The 19,216-nt window shown below is 57.4% G+C and overlaps 4 protein-coding genes across 5 annotated transcripts in view; 3 read left to right on the top strand and 1 right to left on the bottom strand.

Moving 5' to 3' along the window:
• Positions 1-9,116, top strand: part of SNED1 (sushi, nidogen and EGF like domains 1) — a 76,433-nt gene extending 67,317 nt beyond the window's left edge. The window contains exon 34 of the transcript XR_014184395.1: positions 9,106-9,116. The gene's annotated coding sequence lies outside the window, so the exon portion shown is untranslated. The remainder of the gene's footprint in view (positions 1-9,105) is intronic.
• Positions 1-19,216, top strand: part of SEPTIN2 (septin 2) — a 122,201-nt gene that overhangs the window by 49,226 nt on the left and 53,759 nt on the right. The gene's annotated exons all lie outside the window — the stretch shown is intronic.
• On the top strand, positions 686-9,044 carry ANO7 (anoctamin 7; the record flags this gene model as incomplete). Its single annotated transcript, XM_082055933.1, is given in 25 exon segments — positions 686-793; positions 877-943; positions 1,425-1,438; positions 1,442-1,582; positions 1,869-1,976; positions 2,336-2,472; positions 2,596-2,653; positions 2,921-3,075; positions 3,077-3,225; positions 3,228-3,260; positions 4,119-4,209; positions 4,410-4,506; positions 4,737-4,880; positions 4,969-5,106; positions 5,307-5,405; positions 5,497-5,596; positions 6,075-6,186; positions 6,569-6,623; positions 6,765-6,866; positions 6,980-7,112; positions 7,337-7,542; positions 7,910-8,052; positions 8,481-8,571; positions 8,660-8,779; positions 8,931-9,044. Coding segments are annotated over 25 exon segments (2,715 nt in total).
• Positions 9,761-19,216, bottom strand: part of HDLBP (high density lipoprotein binding protein) — a 40,848-nt gene continuing 31,392 nt past the window's right edge. For both annotated transcript variants that reach the window (XM_082056597.1, XM_082056598.1), the window contains exons 21-28: positions 18,533-18,669; positions 17,803-17,907; positions 15,920-16,054; positions 15,238-15,381; positions 14,860-15,045; positions 13,422-13,538; positions 12,830-12,958; positions 9,761-12,116 (exon numbers count right to left, since the gene is read on the bottom strand). In XM_082056597.1, the coding sequence (XP_081912723.1) occupies positions 12,030-12,116; positions 12,830-12,958; positions 13,422-13,538; positions 14,860-15,045; positions 15,238-15,381; positions 15,920-16,054; positions 17,803-17,907; positions 18,533-18,669 (1,040 nt within the window). In that variant the 3' untranslated portion in view covers positions 9,761-12,029. The remainder of the gene's footprint in view (positions 12,117-12,829; positions 12,959-13,421; positions 13,539-14,859; positions 15,046-15,237; positions 15,382-15,919; positions 16,055-17,802; positions 17,908-18,532; positions 18,670-19,216) is intronic.

Raw genomic sequence — 19,216 nt, 5'->3', positions numbered from 1 at the left:
CTTTCACTGCATGTGCAACGTCCTCCTGGCCTGGCAGCTCATGCTGCTGTGACACCCTCCTGGTCCCCCCACCTCTACAGAAGTGGGTTATTATTCAACTCCTGTGTTTCTGAGCCAGTGTCAGCTGTTGTGTGAGGTTCCCATCTCATACCTCAGCTTCTTGAGGTGTTTCCAGTTGCAAAAATGAGAGCTGGGAGAGCTCAGCTGCCACATCTTTTGGATGTGTTGTGCTTGGGCATGGACTGGACCCTATTTCTGGGGTGGAGTGGGTGTCCCTGGCTTCTCCATCACCAGGTCGTGCGTGCTGGTGGATGTGCCTTTGAGCTGGGTCACTCTGTGGGGAGCATGTTGGAAAGTCCTTCCCCACAGTGTCCCCACCATGTCTTTGGGAGAGGGGCACTTGGAGGGAGTCTAGGTGGTGGTGTGAAGGGAGGACACTGCACAAGAGCACTGACCACTTGTGTCTCCTTGTTCTCTACCTGGAAGCATTCCTGACGGCAGGTGGGGTGGGTTCCCAGGTGTCACCATCCGTGGCCAGGAGCTGTGGGGCCGGCAGCGGAGCCAGGCCAGCCGCACCACCAGCGCCAGGGCTCCGGCATGGCCGGGAGAGCTGGGTGCTGCGGGATGTCCGCAGCTGCCTGGGTTTGCTTGCCAGCAGCAGGAGGAAAGGCCGTGAAGGTTTGCCATGCAGCGGAGCAGGACCGCGGACCATCCCCACTGCAGCCTGGTGGGACAGGCCGGCAGAGCCACTTGCTACGGCAGCCGGAGCGAGGAGGCCATTGACACCCCCCAGGTGGGTGGCTGCAGTCTGTCCCCCTCCCAGCCGAGCTGCCTGGGGAATCACTGCTCTCATTACCCGCTATGTCCTGCTTCCAGCCCAGCAGCTCAGCCCTGGACCAGAAGAGCACAGCCAACGTCTTCAGTGGCGGCTCTACACAGATAGGTGAGGGAGAAACGCTGGTCTTTGAGGCCGGTTCCTTCCTACCTTGGCGAGAAGCCTGGGTTGGATGGGGAAAGCTGCTGGGCTCCTCAGCTGGAGCTGGTGGCAGCTGGTCCTGCTTACTGTAGCTGGTCTGTACAGCACATCCAGAGGGCATCAGACCTCCTGCAAGCCCTGGCAGCACCGCCCTGCTTGGGTGCTCGAGCCTTTCCCTTCTGCAAGATGGCGCTGGCCCCGACTCATGTTAAAAGGGTCATCTAGCTTCCTTCCTCCCGCACCAGAAACCCCCAAGCAAGGTGGCTGGCAGCCCCTTCCAGACCAGGCATGTCCTCCCCTTGACACCTCATTCTACTCACAAGAGAACACCCAGCCCCACAAGACCACCAAGTCCCACAGGAGAGGGACACGCAGGATGGGGACAGCCCTGGGATCTGCTGCTGTTCCCACCCATGGGGTGGGTATGAGCTCCCTTTCCTCACTGCAGATTTTGTCCTGGTGTAGGAAACTGTTCCTTGGGAGCTGAGTGGGCAGCAAGACAGCCATGAGAACAGGGGCTTGCAGGAAGGATCTGCCACCACCCACAAGACCTGGCGGAAGAAGTTTCTGGACAATCTTCATGCTGCGGGGATCCACATGGAGAAGGTAGCCGGGGACCTGACCTCCGATTTCTGGCCCCCCCCCAATAACCAGAGGCGTGCTCTGTGACCTGGGACGAGGGAGGCCGCACTATGGTTGCCCTCGCATGGGAGGGGAGCCCAGGTTTGTGGGCAGCCGAGCTGGAGTGAGGGGTGGGAGGTGTTTGTGCTCTTCTCTGACGGGTCAGCTCTGCTGGGCTGATCCACACCAGTGTAGAGTCACCCCAGGGCCTCCTGCAGGGACCTGCACTGGTGTCAGCAGCCTCATCTCCACTGGGATCTCCTCCCAACAGCACACAACCTGCATGGAGGAGAAGGTGGTGCATTACCTGTTGCTGAGCGCGCCCTGGAGTGTGCTCTGCTGCTACGCCGAGGAGCTGCGGCTCCGTGTGCCGCTGCAGGTGAGGGGCTGCGGTGCCCGAGCTCACTTGGAATAGGGGACGGTGCTTCCAGCACTCCCAGTGCCCCACTCTCGGTGACAGGCTGGGCAGCTGCTTGCTGTGGGTCCCTGGTGGAGTTTGCAGCCTCCTTGCTTTCTGGTGAACCCAGTAGTACCGAGTCACCAGTCTTGTCCCATGCACAGTTGTAGGATCCCACCTCGTTCCCCTTCTGAACTTCTCCTCCAGTACCCCATCCCCTCTTTCCCTGGCCCTTGAAGAGCAGGTTCCTGTATCTGGCACAGCCCAGGCACTGTTCTCCCCAGCTTGGTGCCTTCTTGCTCCCGCTACCTCCTCCTGAGACACTTCTGCCATCCATCCAGGCGCTACCCAGACAGACCTCCAACTGGTCGGCCAGTGTGCTGCAGAAGCTGGGCATCCCCAACCTGATGGCCCAGGAGGTTCCCAACCTGCTGCTGGACTACTACACCTGCCCCTTCAAGGCCAACAAGCTGTGCTGGTGAGCACAGGAGGGACCGTGTTGGGACGCGGTTCCCAGTTGGTGGGCACCGTGGGGAGGGGATGCTGCAGCCCCTCTGCTGAGCACTGGGCTCTGCTGAGCTGCTCCTCTGTGCCCTTCTAGGTTCCTGGGGAGCAATCAGCAGGACACCTTCTTCTCCACCACCCAGCGGCACCAAATTGTGAGCACCGAGGCTGCCATGGCTTCTCCTCCCTGGTCTCAGTCTGGGGGTGAAGTGCTGTGAGCAGACGTGTTTTCATGGTCTCAAAGGTCCCAAACTGGGTTGCTGAGTGCTAATAACTCTCGAGGCAATCAAGAGGCTTGGGGAGAAACCCTGCTCCTGCCATTCAGCATCTGGGAGCTGAAAAGCCGACTGGTGGTGGGGACCCATCTCCCCATTGCAGGGGACAGCTGCATCCCCCTCACCTCTCCCGGCACTGCCCTGCAGCTCCACGAGGTCCTGGGCACCACACAGTACGGCCACTCCAGGGAGCGGGAGGTGGGGGTGGACCGGCTGCTCAGTGAGAACGTCTTCACCGCCGCCTTCCCGCTGCATGAGGTGAGACATCCCGGGGCCACCCCGCGCCCCGCCGGCCCTGCGCCCACCGTGTCTGTCCCCGCAGGGCCCCTGCAAACTGCAGCTGGAGGAGCCGGCTGCCCGCAGCCTCAGCCAGCACCAAGTCCTCTTCCGGTACTGGGCCAGCTGGGGGAAATGGAGCAAGTACCAGCCGCTGGATCTCATCCGCAAGTACTTTGTGAGAAGGTGGCTTTCTACTTCGCCTGGCCGGGTGAGTCCTGCCTGCAGCCCTTGGGTCCCCTGGGGATCGGCTCCCGTGGCCTTGTGGTGCGGGGAAGGGGCTGCCCCGGGATGCACATGCAGCTGTGCCCCAGGATGCACATGCAGCTGTGCCCCGGGATGCACATGCAGCTGTGCCCCGGGATGCACATGCAGCTGTGCCCGGGGATGCACATGCAGCTCTGCCCCGGGATGCACATGCAGCTCTGCCCCAGGATGCACATGCAGCTCTGCCCCAGGATGCACATGCAGCTGTGCCCCAGGATGCACATGCAGCTCTGCCCCGGGATGCACACGCAGCTCTGCCCCGGGATGCACACGCAGCTCTGCCCCGGGATGCACACGCAGCTCTGCCCTGGGATGCAGGTGCAGCTCTGCCCCGGGATGCAGGTGCAGCTCTGCCCCGGGATGCACACGCAGCTCTGCCCTGGGATGCAGGTGCAGCTCTGCCCTGGGATGCAGGTGCAGCTCTGCCCTGGGATGCAGGTGCAGCTCTGCCCTGGGATGCACATGCAGCTGTGCCCCGGGATGCAGGTGCAGCTCTGCCCCGGGATGCACGTGCAGCTGTGCCCCAGGATGCACATGCAGCTGTGCCCCAGGATGCTCTCCGTTTCAACGGCAGTGAGTGGTGGCAGCACTAGCCATGCCCCTTATGTTTCTAGAAGGACTAGCTAGAGTCTGACAGCTACTTTCCAGGTCTGGGTCCATGCTTAGGTCTTCCAAAGCCTGTGTGGTTTTAGGCTAGTGCTGTTCTGCATTTGGGCAGGTCCTTGGTGGCTGGAGCTGCTTGTGGCTTGGTGGCCATGGCAGAGGCCTGGAGGACTCATAGTCCCCATCCCACCGTCTCCAGGATTCTATACGGGATGGCTCTTGCCTGCCGCGGTGGTGGGAACGGTGGTGTTCACCACAGGCATTTTCCTGATGTTCAATGACGTGCCTTCGTAAGTGCCCTGACCTCCCCCTCGCCCCTTCCCTTCTCTTCACTGCCGGGGTGGTGGTGGTGGGGCTGCCTGCACCCCGATGTGCTGGTGCTGCTGCTGGGGCTTGACTGCAGTGCTTGGTGCAGAACTGCCAGCAACGGGGCCAACAGGGAATGGTGGGAGCCCTGATGGGCTGCTGGCTGCTCCTCCCTTGCCCGTAGGCAGGAGATCTGTGAGAGTGCAGAGCAATACTGGATGTGTCCCCTCTGCAAGAATTGTTCCTACTGGCAGCTCTCCAAAATCTGCAACACATTCATGGTGAGGTCCTGGAGACCGGGGTGAGGTCTCCATTCCCAATGTCAGCCCCTGCTGCCCCAGTTTGCCCCCGCCCTCAGCCCCTGCCGCTCCGGCGCTCCCTCGCTCACTCGTCCTCCCCCGTGCCTCTTCCCCCTTCCCGCCCTGCCTGCCCCACAGCCTGGGGACACCGCGGACCCGGCACTGGCCATGGCAGCTGCCCCGCCTGTCCCTCAGCCCCCCTCTGCCCACAGGCAGGACGCCTCTTTGACCACGGTGGAACCATCTTCTTCAGCGTCTTCATGTCCCTGTGGGCGGTGCTGTTCCTGGAGTTCTGGAAGCGGACCAATGCGGCCCTGGCTTACCAATGGGACTGCTTGGAGTTTGAGGATATCGAGGTGGGGTCTGGCCCTCCGCAGTGCCTCCCAAAACCACATGGACCGCAGCCACCAGCCACTCCTGATGCCTTTCCCCTCTCTTTACCAGGAGCGGCCGCGACCCCAATTCACAGCCATGGCTCCCATGACAATAATAAACCAAATAACAGGGGCAGAGGAGCCATATTTCCCCAAGCGCAGCCGCCTCCACCGGATTTTGGCTGGTTCGATGGTCATTATCATGATGGTAGGATTGCGGGGCTGCAGCAGCATCTGCCCACCATCCGACCTGGGGCAGCAGGACATGGTGGGATGGGCTCCATTTGGGCTAAGAGAGCACAGGTTAAGCTGGGGATGAACACGGTTCTCCCTGGCCCATGGTGGAACCTGTGGCTCTCTGCTCGCTAAGCCCACACCCCACTGCTCATACCCGCGTGCTCTTTGCAGATTGCCGTGGTGGTGATGTTCCTGGTCTCTGTTATCCTCTACCAGGCAGTGCTCGCCATCCTCCTCTCCAGCTCGGGGCACTTCTGGTTTGTGGCTTCGGTAAGAGGTGGCCAGAGCCACTCCTGGACCTGTTTCACTTGCTGGGCTTGCTCGCAACCCCCTGTGCTCTGCGTGTTGCTTTTCCCTGTAGGCGTCCCGCATCGCTAGCATCACCGGCTCGGTGAACCTCATCTTCATCCTCGTACTCTCCAAGTTCTGTATTTCGCTGGCTCATTTCCTCACCAAGTGGGGTAAGCTGGTGAGGGTCCTGCAAGCCAGACACTGATGGGAGTGAGCAGTCAGTAAGGGCAGAGCCCCAAAGGCAGGGAAAGCTGGCTGACAATCCAGAGGATGAAGGCTTTATGGAGTATAGGAGAGCTGCAAAAATAAGACCTTCAGGGAGAAGTGTTTCGTCAGCAGAAAAAAAAAAAGAGTGTAGGGTTTATCTTCTAGGTGGTTTTGATGGAAATATCCACGCTAATTTTTGAGGTCTGGGGTAGAAAAGCGTATGGGGTATTTTTGTTGCATTTAATGAGACACAAAGGCTGTTCATAGGGAGCAGAATGGAGGAAGATTATTTTTTGGTGCAAAGCAGACAGCCAAGTGGCAGGTGCATTGATTGGTACTGCCCCAGGTCTGGGACGCTGGACTGTGGGGCGCTGCTTCGAGTCACACCATGTGGAACAGCACCCTGGGCAGCATAGGGCCACATCCCCGCACTCCCCGCAGAGATGCACCGCACCCAGACCAAGTACGAGGACGCCTTCACCTTCAAAGTGTTCGGCTTCCAGTTTGTCACCTTCTACTCCTCTCCCATTTACGTTGCCTTCTTCAAGGGCAAGTAAGGCCTTTGTGGGGAGCAGGGCTCTTCCCCACCTCCTGCAGCCCTCGGGGCCACTGGGCTTTGCAGGGCTGAAGGACGGGGCAGCGCTGCTGCTGTCGTGGGCCAGGAGCACCGCGGTGGGGGAGATGGTCCCACCAGAGAGCGGAGCCTTCCCAGGGCCACAGGGCCACGCCAGCCTGCTGTGGGCTAATGGACGCAGCTGGTCCCAGCCTGGGACCGAGGGTCTCTCTCCAGCAGAGGCACCCACCACCAGCCCTTTTGTCCCCTGTGGTGGTGGAGACGAGGGCTCTGGGTGAATCAGAAGAAGCCCGTCCTCCCCCAGGGCCACTCCAGGCACATCCCTGGGTCCCTGCCCATGGCTCTGCCGCGGCTCCCGCAGGTTCGTCAGCTACCCTGGGAACTACGTGAGCTTTCTGGGCGTCCGAAACGAGGAGGTGAGTGCTGGCCGGGAAGGACCCTGTGCCTGCTGCCCCAGCCAGGGCTGGTGCACACTGCAGGGACGCCTGCCCATGCGGCGGGGCCTCCAATCCCCACATGCCCGACCCAGCGGGATGAGGGACCCTCTCTCCCTGCAGTGCGTCCCAGGCGGGTGCTTCATTGAGCTGGCACAGGAGCTGCTGATCATCATGGTGGGGAAGCAGATCATCAACAACATGCAGGAGGTGGCCATCCCGTGCGTATGGCATGGCTGCCGGGTGCCTCAGCGCATGGCTGTGCTGTGGGGCCCCGCGGGGAGCGATGCTGGCTGGCTGCAGCGGGGGAAAGCGGCCGCTCTTGTCTCCCCAAGAAGCTGAAGTGCTGGTGGCACAAGCACAAGCTCCTCTCCTCCCAGAAGGCGAGGAAGGAGGCAGAGCAGCCACCCTGGGTGATGAACCACCAGCTGCTGGTGTTTGAGGGGCTGTTTGATGAGTACCTGGAGATGGGTAGGGACTGGCCTCGGGGTTGGGGAGGGCAGAAGCGCTGGAGGAGAGAGTGCCTCTGGGGAGAGGCAGGAGGGCCCAGAGGAAAGGACCCCGAGCATGCAGGGGTGCTGGAGGGAGAAGGGCTGCCCCATGCCCCCAGGATGGAGCTGGGAGATGCCGCAGCTGCTGCTGCTGCTGCTGCCTCTCAGCCTGTCCCGCCCTGCTCTTCCTCCTCTTCCTCTCAGTCCTACAGTTTGGCTTCATCACCATCTTTGTGGCAGCCTGTCCCCTGGCACCCCTCTTTGCCCTCCTCAACAACTGGGTGGAAATCTGCCTGGATGCCCAGAAGTTCATCTGTGACTACCGGTGGCCAGTGGCCGAGCGAGCACAGGGCATTGGCATCTGGTTCTCCATCCTGGAGGCCATTGCCCACCTGGCTGTCACCAGCAACGTACGCCGGGCAGGCGGGTGGTGAGGGGGGCAGGGGAATTTTTACCACTGTGAGATGCTGAGTGGCGAAGGGTGCAGTGCCTGGGGTGCATCCAGCTCTGCAGAAGGTGCAGCTCCAGCCACGGGCAGTGGGAAGCCCTCACCCTCCAGGGCATGTGGCCCTGCCTGGGTTTATCTGCGGAGTGAGACCAGGACACAGAGCCATGAGCAGCCAGCTGCTGTCTAAGCCCAAGTGGCATTCATGTCTGGTTTGTCAGGCTGAGGGCAAGGAGAAGTGGAAAGCTGAGGGCACAGAGGAGGTCCTGCTGGTGGGCCTGGGGTGTTCCCCCGGCTGCAGGACCTGCTGCAGCACATCTCCCTGCTCCCAGGCCTTCCTCATCGCCTTCACCTCCGATTTCCTGCCCCGCACGTACTATGAGTACGTCCATGACAGCAGCCTGCGTGGCTACGTGAACTTCACCTTAGCGTATGTGCTGTGGGACCTTGTCCTGCAGAGCAACACCACGTGCAGGTAGGAGCCCCCCTCCCGCCTCGTTGGCGTCTGCTCCTCATTTGCTTGGACTTGGTTTTGCTTTTCTCTGCGGCCACCACAACAAACACTTTGCTTAGCACAGCAGCCTTTAGCCAGGCCCGCTGCCCTGAGCCCCTCAGAGCTCTGGCTCATCCCAGGGCTGAGCTTGTGCCAAATGTGCCCATTCGTGGGGCGATGTGGGAGGTTGTCTGCCCGTCCTGACCTGGGGCTAGAGCAAAGCTCTCCAGTTGTGGTGGGAGGGCGTTCTGCAAGGGAGGAAGGGAGAAAGCCCCCCCGGTGCTGGGCTGAGGTTGGCCAAGGGCTGGCTCTGCTCCAGCATGCAGGGATCAGAGCTCCTGCAGCAACGTGTGATGGTGATGCCGCTGTGAAGGGGACAGAGGCAGCAACGCTGTGCTTTACTCTCACAGATACAGAGCATTTAGGGACCGAGATGGCAACTTGACCTTGACTTACTGGCAGGTGCTGGCCATATGCTTGGGCTTCGTCATCATGTTCGAGGTACCAGCTGCAGGGCCTGGGCTCAGTGCCAGGGCAGGGGTGAGGACCTGCGACCTCGGCCAACCTGCGCGTCCCCCCTCACTTCCGGCACGTGGTTTTCTTTATTGGACGTGTGATCGCATGGCTGGTACCTGACATTCCTGAGTCTGTAGAGGTCAAGGTGAAGCGTGAACAGTACTTGGCCAAGGAGGCCCTGGCTGAGAACAAGGTAGGCTGCACCAGCTCCTCCACCTCCTTCTTTGAAGCCTTTTTTGCTTTAAACTTGCGCAGAGGCGCAGGCTGAGCAAGAAATCTGCCCTGTAAGGAGCTGTGGCAGCTCCTGCTAGTGCAAACACCAGCTTCCTTTTTCTGTGGTTCAGGTTCTTTTCGAGAGACAGGAGACAAGAAGCAAGACCAGCGTCATGGATCAAGCTGCAGGCAGGGACTGGGAAACGGAGCAGCTGGCCAGCAGCGGAGCCGCACAGCGTGCCTGAGGCCCGGGGATGGCGCTGGGACCGAACAGCTGTCCCGGCTCCCCCACGGGCCAGCCTGGAGCCGCAGGGCAGCAGGCACGGGCCTGCCCTGCCTGCCTGGCACCCGCAGTTTGGGGACGTGGAGAGGGACGCCGCTGGCTCTGGGGGTTTGTCCAAGCTTGTTGGTAACCACAAGGTAACTCCAGCACCGAATTAACGACCAGCACGGAATGAAGAGCCCATGCTGAGCTCACAGAGGGCAGTGCCTGCAGCAGCTGCACAGCACAGCCACGGCTCCGCTTCCAGGGCAGGGCTGCAGCCTCCTGCTCTTGCCTCTCCTGCCTCCTCCTGTGCTGGCTGCAGCTCCAGTGGGAGGGATGGGGAGACTGTGAGAGCTGCTGCTGGGGTGGAACAGCTTCCAAGGCGCCGGTGAGCTGGAGAGGCTGTGACCCCGACATGGCAGCCCCCAAAACTGAGCTTCGCCTCTCAAGGAGCAGCAGCCCAGAGGCTCTGGTCATGGTGGCGAGCAGGAGGGAGCACCTCTCCTCCCCTGCACACTGTCCCTGGGACGATGCCCGGTGCTGCCTCCCTCGGCCCAGCCACTCACCTCAGCACAGGCATGGCCGCAGCAGCTCACACACGCATGCTGGAACTCCTCAAACTGGGCTAAACCCAGCCAAGCAAGGGCTGCCTTGGATCTTGTCCCACCAGCAGAAATAATATCCGTGACACTCCAAGCTGTTTCAGGTTTTATTTTAGAATTTATAAAATTCCAGTGTCATCCATACTCATGAGCCTTTTTACATGTTTGCATATAGTCTCCAAATTCCAAAATTAAGGCCAAGGGATCATTGCTATGGAAACATACAATATGGAAGACGTCAAAGAGAGGGAATGGACACATGCCACAGTCTGCTGTGGAAGGAGGGTGGTGGGGGACAGTACTCGGTACAATCACTTCATTATGTTCTTTAGAGTGGAGGGTCGGGCTGTGGGGCACGAGCCCAGCTGGTGGTGCCCCAACTGTAACTCAGGCCGAGCTGTGCGACTGGTGAGGGCATGGGGGTCATAACAGGGGGAGGGCAACAGGCTTGGTGACAGGACAGACCTAAGCTACCGGGGTAATATACCATTTTATGACAGATGCAGATGGGGGGTGTCTGACCATCCTGTCCTTCAGGGGCAGCCAGGCGACCTGCAATGTGCCGCCCTCAGCTCCATCATTCTCAGACTTAAAGAGAGCACTGGGAGGTTTTGGTTCAACTTCTGCATAGCAGCCTCTTCCAAGAAGAGCTGGCATGGGAAGGAGAAGCGTCAGCACGTCAGGCCTGCTGGAGAGGAGGAAAGGCAAGAATGCCGGGCTCTGCCTGCCAGAGTTCTGGGCCTTTGCTCCGTAAGCAGCACTAGAGAGGGTAGGGACTCCTGCTTGTCCAAGAGCTGAAGCAGCTGGGATAGAGGAATGGCTCAGACTACAACCTCAGTAGGACCGAGGCAGGGGAAGGAGGGACCAGAGAAGCCCCACGTTCCCTGTCTCCCTCCACAAAGACGTGGTTTTCCTCTTACAGGCTGGAGGAGCTTGGACACAGCCCCATTCCAGGAAGCCATGGCAGGGCACAGCGGCCCAGAGCACGGATCACCCTCTGCGGCCCATACGATGGAAGCCTCGGGGAGGGCTGGCCGCACCAGCAGCCCCCGCTGCCAGCAGAGCAGAGGCCTGGCTCACCACTGCACCTACAGCCCTGGGGCCAAGCCCCGTTCTAGCTCAGCAAGCAGTCCTGCGGTTCTCTCTGCTTCAGAGCCTGACCGTCACCATGCTCAGCTTCCCTCTGAGGAGCTCCTGCAGCCACTTGGAGACTAAAGGCTCCTCTTGGTTCTCTTCCATGCTTCTGCTCTAGGAGCCAGGGCAAGAGCTGGAACAGCCGCTTACCCACCTATGCTGAGAGGCCACCATCGTACTGACTTTTGAGGTAGAAAGAAGGCAATAGTAATAGGTGTCCCTACCGCTCAAGCCTAGATGCTGCAGTGCTAGCAGAGGACTACAGCTTCTCAAGGCTGCGCTTCCCACCAGCTTCTCCTGGGTCGCGCCACTGCAGCAACCGTGGCCAACCCAGATCCGGCCCATCCAGCAATGCCGTCACACGCTGGCTCGCCTGCCGGCTGGCGCTGCTGAGAAGGGTGGGCGAGGAAACGTGAGGAACGAGGAGCGGGGTCTGTCACCGCGCGCTGGAAGACTCGTGGGGCGCGCGGGCTGGGGCTGTGCTCGGGGTGCACAGGGCGCGCTCGCTGCACTCCGAGGGCTTTACCTGACCAGGGCAGCCGCACGTTGTTCTGGTCCCTTTGATCTCTGCTGCCTCTACAGCCTAATGAAGATTTTGTTCCTTTAAAAAGCAAGTTTCTGACCTTCCAGATTATTTTAAGCTCTCCCCACAGTCAGCTCTCAGCATTAAATGAATTTTCGGCAGTTAAAAGGAAAAAAAAAGTTGATTGCACTCTACAAAGGTAAGGTAAGGCCTGGGATAAACACAAAGGAAAGAGGGCAAACGTTTTGGCTTTAGAAAGTCAAGGAAATTTATTTCCTGAGGTCATGAGACAGGAAGTAGATTCCTAGCCACAGTAAAGGAGGTCTCCTAATGAAGGCGAGAATGCCTAGTAAGACATGCTCAAGAGAGCAGATTGCTCTGCTAGCGCTTGGGAAGCTGCAAATCTTAGCCACTTTGAGTCAATTATGAAGTTTCTAACAAAAACACACACTTTTAGTGTTTGAATCGGAGTGGAAGTCTTGTTCCAAAGAAGGAAAGAATATCCATCAAGAGATGAGGGTTGGTCCTAGCCACGGTGATAGCTGAGGGGAGCAGGATGGGCTCTAGCACTCCAGACACCATTAGGAGACCTCTTGGGGCAATTGACTTGTGCTCCAGCCGCTGGGTCAGATTTCAGACAGGAAGTATTTGTGGCAGGTTAGTGTCAGGTCAGCGGGCTGGAGGAGATGTTTCTGCTTCCAGGTCATTATCGTTTGGGTCCCCAGGGAAGAGTCTTGGGGGCCACTTGAGCCCCAAAGCTGGGGAAGTCTTCAGAACTGCTCATATCAGGGGCCTATAGAGCAAACAAAAAGGGAACAAGTTAAGCTCCTGCCCTGCTGCGAACCTGCACAGTGTCCCCTGAGCTAAGCAGCATTTCTGATGTCCCGCGAGCAGAGACAACGGGTGAGGAATGAAAACAATCATGATGTCCTTAGGATGGTCCAGGGTGGATGGCTGAGATGTCATCTAGAGATGACATTTAGGAGGGTGCAGACAGGAGCAGATGGCAGCAGATCAGGGGCTCCGAGGGCCCAGTCTCAGTCAGTCAGTCAGTGCAGTGGGGTCAGGCCAGTCCCTCAGCAGCACCGGGGCAGCTGAGACCAGCGCTGCCACACGTCCCAGCCCAGCGCTCCAGCCGCAACAACTGTAAACACCCAGCTGGTCCGAGTCACAAACTCCAGTGCCCCATCCCGCCCCTAAAACCAACATGACCTGGCAGGACACTTTCTGCTAAGGGTCCCCCATTCCCCAGCAGCTCCACAGTGTGGCAGTCAGTGCAGGCAAGAGACAGTCCTTTGGAAGCTGGAGAGGCAGTGTCTGGGCCTGCCCTCATCCTGCATGGACCGCAGGAGAGCAGGACAACCCTTCACTGCTGTCTCTGCTCCCAAGGGAGGAGCATGCTTGTTTTCCCCAGCCGAGATAAGAGGGCCAGACCTCAGAGCATGTCCTTGGCGAAGGATGCCACACTCCCTGTGCCCCCAGGCCCGCAGCACAAGCTGCACTCACCTTTTCATTGTTGACAGTGGCCCAGGGGGCATCTCTCACCACAAAGCCCTTGGACGGGGCCTTGGACTCTTCATGCGAAGAGGGCTTCATATACACCTGCATCGCCTCATTGTCCACCACATCTGCAAGCTGCAGCAACACGGCCAGGTTAGGGGGGGATCTGGATAGTTCCTTGAGCTAGTATAACACACCTCCTCCCCATACCTCACCACGCTGTAACCTATCCAAAGGTCACCAGCATGTTCCACAATGACCAAACACAGTGTTTCTGCACTAGCCTGAGGGCCACCAACTCCTAACTGATGCAAGTTGCAGCAAAGCCAGCATGTGCACATCCTGGAGGTGTCCTGCATTCACTGTCCCCTCCTGGACAGTGGGGCCAGTCCTTGCAGTGCTTCAGAGAGCACAGACTGGGGCTCTGTGACCAGCTGGCCTGAGGGACAGTTGCAGATGAGGACTCACTGCCACCTGCACAGGGCTTGAGTTCTCCAATGCAGTGGTAGAAAACACCACATGGAGACACTTCACACATCCATCTCTGTGGCAGAGTAAATCCTTGCTGAGACCCTGCACAGATTTGCCGAACACTTACGTATTCCTCCTCCAAGTTCAGGATGTGATCAATAGCTTCTTCAACATTCTCAGGGAGTCCTGTCACAGTCACACAGTTGGGGTCAGGAGCTCCACTCTGGGGGAAGCGAATATCCACCTACAACACAAGGAACAGGACAGGACTTACACCTGCACACGTGAAAAGCCACAGACTCCCCGTGACCCTCATCATTAGCTTCACAGAAGAGAAAAGCCCTGATCTATTCATCGCTGTGAGTCTGTTTAGGACCTTCCTAGTTCAGATGCTGGAGGTTGCACAGGAATATTCCTGGCCCTGCAGCTCCCTGTGGAGGAAGGCAGAGCAGGGTCTGCAGTAGGGACCCGGACCCATCTTCCAGAGGGCTGCATGGCCAGTGTCCTTACGCTGCTGCAGGCATTTTCACCATGAAGCCATCAGCATGAAGCACAATAAGCTTTCTGTCCCTTCCACAGAGTCATCCTGGCTGACAAACACTTTATGGAGCTGGCTTGGTGCATCCCATACACAGCCACTGACCTCTCTTGCAGCTTGCCTTCCAGATGGGTGCAAAGAAGCCATACAAGACGGGACCAAAATCAAAGGCTGCTCTTTTGGGAACCAAACAGCTTGTTTCAGCAACTGCGCCCAGCCAAGATGCAAGTTTCCAAAGCCTCAACTGCTCTGGATTCACATTCATGACTGCACCGTAGCAAAGCATGCTGCTCTCCCTGGAGTCAGCTCACTTCACCGAATCTGGAGCCCTGAGAGTGGGCCAAGATTCCGAAAGCCAAGGCCTAGAGAGACAAAGAAATCCAGAGGATCTCCCCAAGTTAAGCTTGAGCTGAGGGCATCTGGGCACAGTCCTCTCCCAGAGCCCCCCAGTAACTGGCCTGACTGTCCACCTGCAGTAATGGAGCATCTGACATAACCAGCTCCTCCCTTTGAAGACCACGTGGAACCCTGTCTGTGAGAAATCCACTGAAAGGGCTGCACAGAGTGACAGAGCGCAGTGCTGTTTGCAAACCAAACGCAGCGCACTGAGGAAGCATTTCCAGGTTCCTCATCTGCCTGTGTTCCAGCAATACAGCAAGGGCTGCCCTCACCTGGCTCGGGGACGGGTGGCGCACAGCTGAGGTCCTTGCAGATGCTTCAGCTGATGACTGGGTGCGGTGCCCACAAAGCCCATCTGCCTGGGGCACACCAGGGTGCTCTGGCCTAGGGATTCTGCTCACTTGTGGTGACAGAGCTGGAGGTGAGCAGGACAGCACCAGATTTTCCTTTGCGCCTGCTCCAGCTGAAGGTGCTCAAAAGGCACAAGATGCAAGGACCACAAGGTGTGAGCCTCACACTCCTGAATTCAGCTCCCAGCACCAAGCTGCTACCAAGCTCTTAGCACAGGAACAAGTGGCACCACTGGCCCAGCCCAGCCCAGCCTGTGCTGCATCACCCCACCGCTCACCTTGAACTCATCCATGATTTTGCGGATGGCTTTACCACGTGCTCCAATGATGCGTGCGTGAACACGATGGTCCAGAGTCACATCCTCAGAGACCATCTGCTCCAGCTCACCAACGATCTTCATGATGGCATCCCGGGCAGCCTCAGCATTCTTCTCATAGCCAGTGATGGTGATCTGGTCTTGGGCCTGGGGTGCAGGCAAATGCATAAGAGACCAGGCTCATAAAGCAGCCAAAGGCATAAAGCCTTCTCCCTGCTAATCACCTCTACCCTCCACCTTATCCAAAGGTAGCACAGCGAGGTCAGAGCCACAGAGAAGATGCTGTGCCTGCCGTGCCTCCCGTGCTGAGAGACAACCAGCAGCCCTCTAACTTCTCACCTGGCTTTCATCATCCTTGTCAGGGAACTGGATGTTGACCTCATGCTCTGTGCGTATCTGGGTGATCACTGCTCCCTTCCGCCCAATGATTTTAGGGTGATACTTGGGATCCACAGTGACTGTCAGCTTGAAGCTTCGCAAGGCCTGGAACAGGAAAAGCAGAGTGAGGTATGACAGGGCATACACCACAGCTGGTCCAGTGATGTCCATCTAAGTCCCAGTGTCTCCTTCTGGCTTCTGAGATGCATGGAACAGATTCTGCAGGGTCATGCCTGAGTGTATGTGGCTACAGAAGAGTCTGTCTGCTGGGGCCCTGTACTTTCAGCAAGTTCAGCAGGAAACTACAAGTAGCTAACAACCATGCAACTAGTTCCTCACCTGTTTATTCAGAGCAGTGATAAGGATTCAATGAGAACAGGTATGGAGACCACTAGCACAGTAAGGTTCCCACCTGGCAGTGTCTTAGAGGTATGTGAAAGTGTCATAGAGCCCTGGGCAGTCCAAAACTCTCTTATCAGTTCATGTAAAACAGGTTCCATTTGGGTAACTCCACACCCACAGAGCAGCTAAGGGTGCTCTCAAAAGGAGAGCGGTTCCAGGAGTCTGTGCAGCTTCTGAAAGAAACACCCAGAGGCCAAAGCCTTGTTTGGCTGCAAGAAAGAAGGACAGGCACAGGCCTTACCCGATCCTCTTGTTCGGCTTGCAGTTCCTTCACTCTTTCCAGCAGCCCAGCCTTGGCACGGTCCAGGTTGGTAGCCAGCCCAGTGATGGTGATGATATCCGACTGCAGCTCAGGAGCAGGGACCTGGATGTTCACCTAAGTAACAAGTACCGATGACTGTTTTGTATTACTGCATCTCGCTGTCCCTTGCCATCAAGATCAGCTCCCACCCAGACAGCCTTAACCACAGTGGAAGGGACCTCTGGAGGTCTCTGGTCTGACCTCCCTGCTCAAGCAGGGCCACTTAGAGTCAGTTGCCCAGGACTGCATCTAGATGGGTTTTGCACAGAACCCTGTTTCTTCAGCTGTTATCTATATCAGATTGCTTTGCTGCAGGGCTTCAGCCCCCTGCAGTCCCTGTGCCAGCTTTCTGGGGAGACAGGTGCAGCAGAGCTGTTTCACCCAGCCTAGGAGAAAAACAACTCTCCCACTGGTGAGGAATCCCTGTAGGCACCAAACAAGTCGTGCAACCTTCATGGCATCAACACTGATCATACAGCTTCAGCACAAAGCCCCAGAGCCAGGGACTAAATCAGACAAGTCTTATTTCCTTATTACAGAACCTGTATTCCATGGTCAAGCCACAATGGTCCTGCATGTGTCGCAAGTGACTGACATCACCACTAACATGGTTACTTACAGATTCTCCAGGACAGAGGAGATGGGAGGAAGGGCGACACTATGACGTGGAGCAACTACATCAGTGGACAAAGGAAGGGCTATGGATGTCGTCTATCTGAACTTCTGTAAAGCCTTTGACACGGTCCCCCACAACATCCTTCTCTCTAAATTGGAGAGGTATGGATTTGGTGGGTGGACTGTTTGGTGGAGAACTGGCTGGATGCTAAAACCCAGAGAATATTGGTCAGTGGCTCAATGTCTGGATGGACACCGGTGACAAGTGGTGTCCCTCGGGGGTCTGTATTGGGAATCTTCATCAATGACACTGACAGTGGGATCAAATGCATCCTCAGCCAGTTCGCGGATGACACCAAGCTGAGTGGTGCCGGTGACACACCTGAGGGACAGGATGCCAGGCAGAGCAACCTGGACAACCCGGAGAAGTGGGCCCACGTGAACCTCATGAGGTTCAACAAGGCCAAGTGCAACGTCCTGCACCTGGGTCAGGGCACCCCCCAGTATCAATCCAGGCTGGGGATGGAGGGATGAAGAACAACCCCCAGGACAAGGACTTGGGGGTGCTGGGGGTGAAAGACTGACCATGACCCAGCCATGTGCGCTTGCAGCCCAGACGGCAATCGTATTTTGGGCTGCATCACCAGCAGCTTGGGAGGGGATTCTGCCCCTCTGTTCTGCTCTGGTGAGACCCCCCTGCAGTGCTGGTCCAGCTCTGGGTCCTCAGCACAGGACACACATGGACCTGCTGGAGAGGGGCCAGAGGAGCCACAGGAATGATCTGAGGCTGGAACAGCTCTGCTGGGGGGACAGGCTGAGAGAGCTGGGGGGTTCAGCTGCAGAAGAGAAGCTCCAGGGAGACCTTATTGCGGCCTTTCCATACTTAAAAGGGGCCCATAAGAAAGATGGGGACAGACTTTTGAGCAAGGCCTGTTGTGATAGGACAAGGGGTGATGGTTTTAAATTAAAGAAGGGAGATCCAGGCTGGACATGAGGAAGGAATTGTTGCCCCTGAGGGTGGTGAGAGCCTGGCCCAGGTTGGCCAGAGAGGTGGTGGATGAACCATCCCTGCAGACATCCCAGGCCAGGCTGGATGGGGCTCTGAGCAACCTGAGCTGGTGAAGATGTCCTTGCTCATGGCAGGGGTGGCACTGGGGGAGCTGGGAAGGGCCCTTCAACCCAAACCATCTATGATTCTACAAACTTACTTCAAACTCATCCATCATTTTGCGGATCCCACTTCCTTTCTGGCCAATGACGTAACGGTGAAGATCAAAGGGAACTTCCACCTCAATGGTGACAGGAACCAGAGCCTGCAGAGGAGGAAGCACAGTTTATCAGCTGAAATACCTCTTGTCTTTCAGCTTGCCATACATTTGCCCAAAAGAACATGTTGCTGAACTGAGGTACTTCCCCTTGTAATCAGGACAGGAAGAAAAAACAACTGTGAACACCAAGATAACCTGCTGGGCCTTAGAGCATTTCTTCCAAGCAAGTAATCTTAAACCCCACCTCTAGGGACAGGCTGTTTTCATATCCTTGGCTTCCATCTAGCAGAGACTTGGACAACAACACTAAAGGAGGATAGTAAGGTCTGCTAAAGCTAGAATGATTCACCCCCAATCAGACTTTCTCTCTTTCCAGCTGTGGTTGATAAAAGAAGCACGTCATGCTTTTACGGCAAGTAACTTGGTGCTACCTGTAAGCTCCAGCAATTGCGACATCAGGCACTATAATTCAAGTCATCAGGCTACATCATAGAGCAATGAGAGGACTTCCCTTGAGTGGCACACACCACCTTTCCAGTTAGCATCAGAGACCACCTGGATTGCAAACTTGACCGAGTAGTTTTTATTACCACCACTAAAGCCTGCAGTGAGGTTCTTGCATCAGGTTATCACTACATTACAGGGCCAAGGGGCTCAGAAAGCCACGTACCTGCAGTGCCTCCTTTGCTGCCTCGCACTTCTCCCTGCGGCCAGAGATGATGATGATGTCGCACTTCTTTGGAGAGCTGGGATCCGCATCCTTCCCATCCCTGCCTTCCCCACCTTCCTCGCCATTCTCTTGCACAGCTGGAAACACAGAAAGTCTCATGTTAAATGCACAGAGCTCCTTCCTTGCTCATTAGCTCCTCAGGCTCAGCCTGGGCTTTGCCACAAGAGGTCAGACACCACAGACTGCTGTGGTGGTTACTCCTAGTATAGGCAGTTTGCCACAGCTTAGCTTGGAATGAGCAGAACGAGATCATTCACTGAGACAGTCTCTTCTCCTCCACGCCTCTCTGGACAGCACTGACATCGCCTTTGCCTGCACAGAAAGGACCTGCAGTTGCACTATGGGAGTGGAGGCTGCTCTCCAACATCAGCAGAGGCAGCAAGGCTGGCAGTTTCTTTCCTGGCAGGGAAGTTCAGCAGCACAGCCCTGGATGGTACAGCAGGATAGCTGGTGCTGGGTCCCAGCTGTGCTGAACTCAGTACACCTAGCAACGAGAGCATGAGAGCTCAGAGGGACCTTGGCAAGCCTGTAGAGCCCTTTTTGCCAGGGCAGGTCCTCGTACTCCCTGCACACTGAGGTGAGAACACATCCAGAATAGCCAGGTCTGCGGTTTTACCTCCTAAA

Source organism: Streptopelia decaocto, assembly GCF_964273445.1.
Source record: "Streptopelia decaocto genome assembly, chromosome: 6".
Taxonomy (NCBI): domain Eukaryota; kingdom Metazoa; phylum Chordata; class Aves; order Columbiformes; family Columbidae; genus Streptopelia; species Streptopelia decaocto.
The sequence above is the reverse complement of the archived record's forward strand: the minus strand, read 5'-3'. Positions and strand labels throughout refer to the sequence as shown.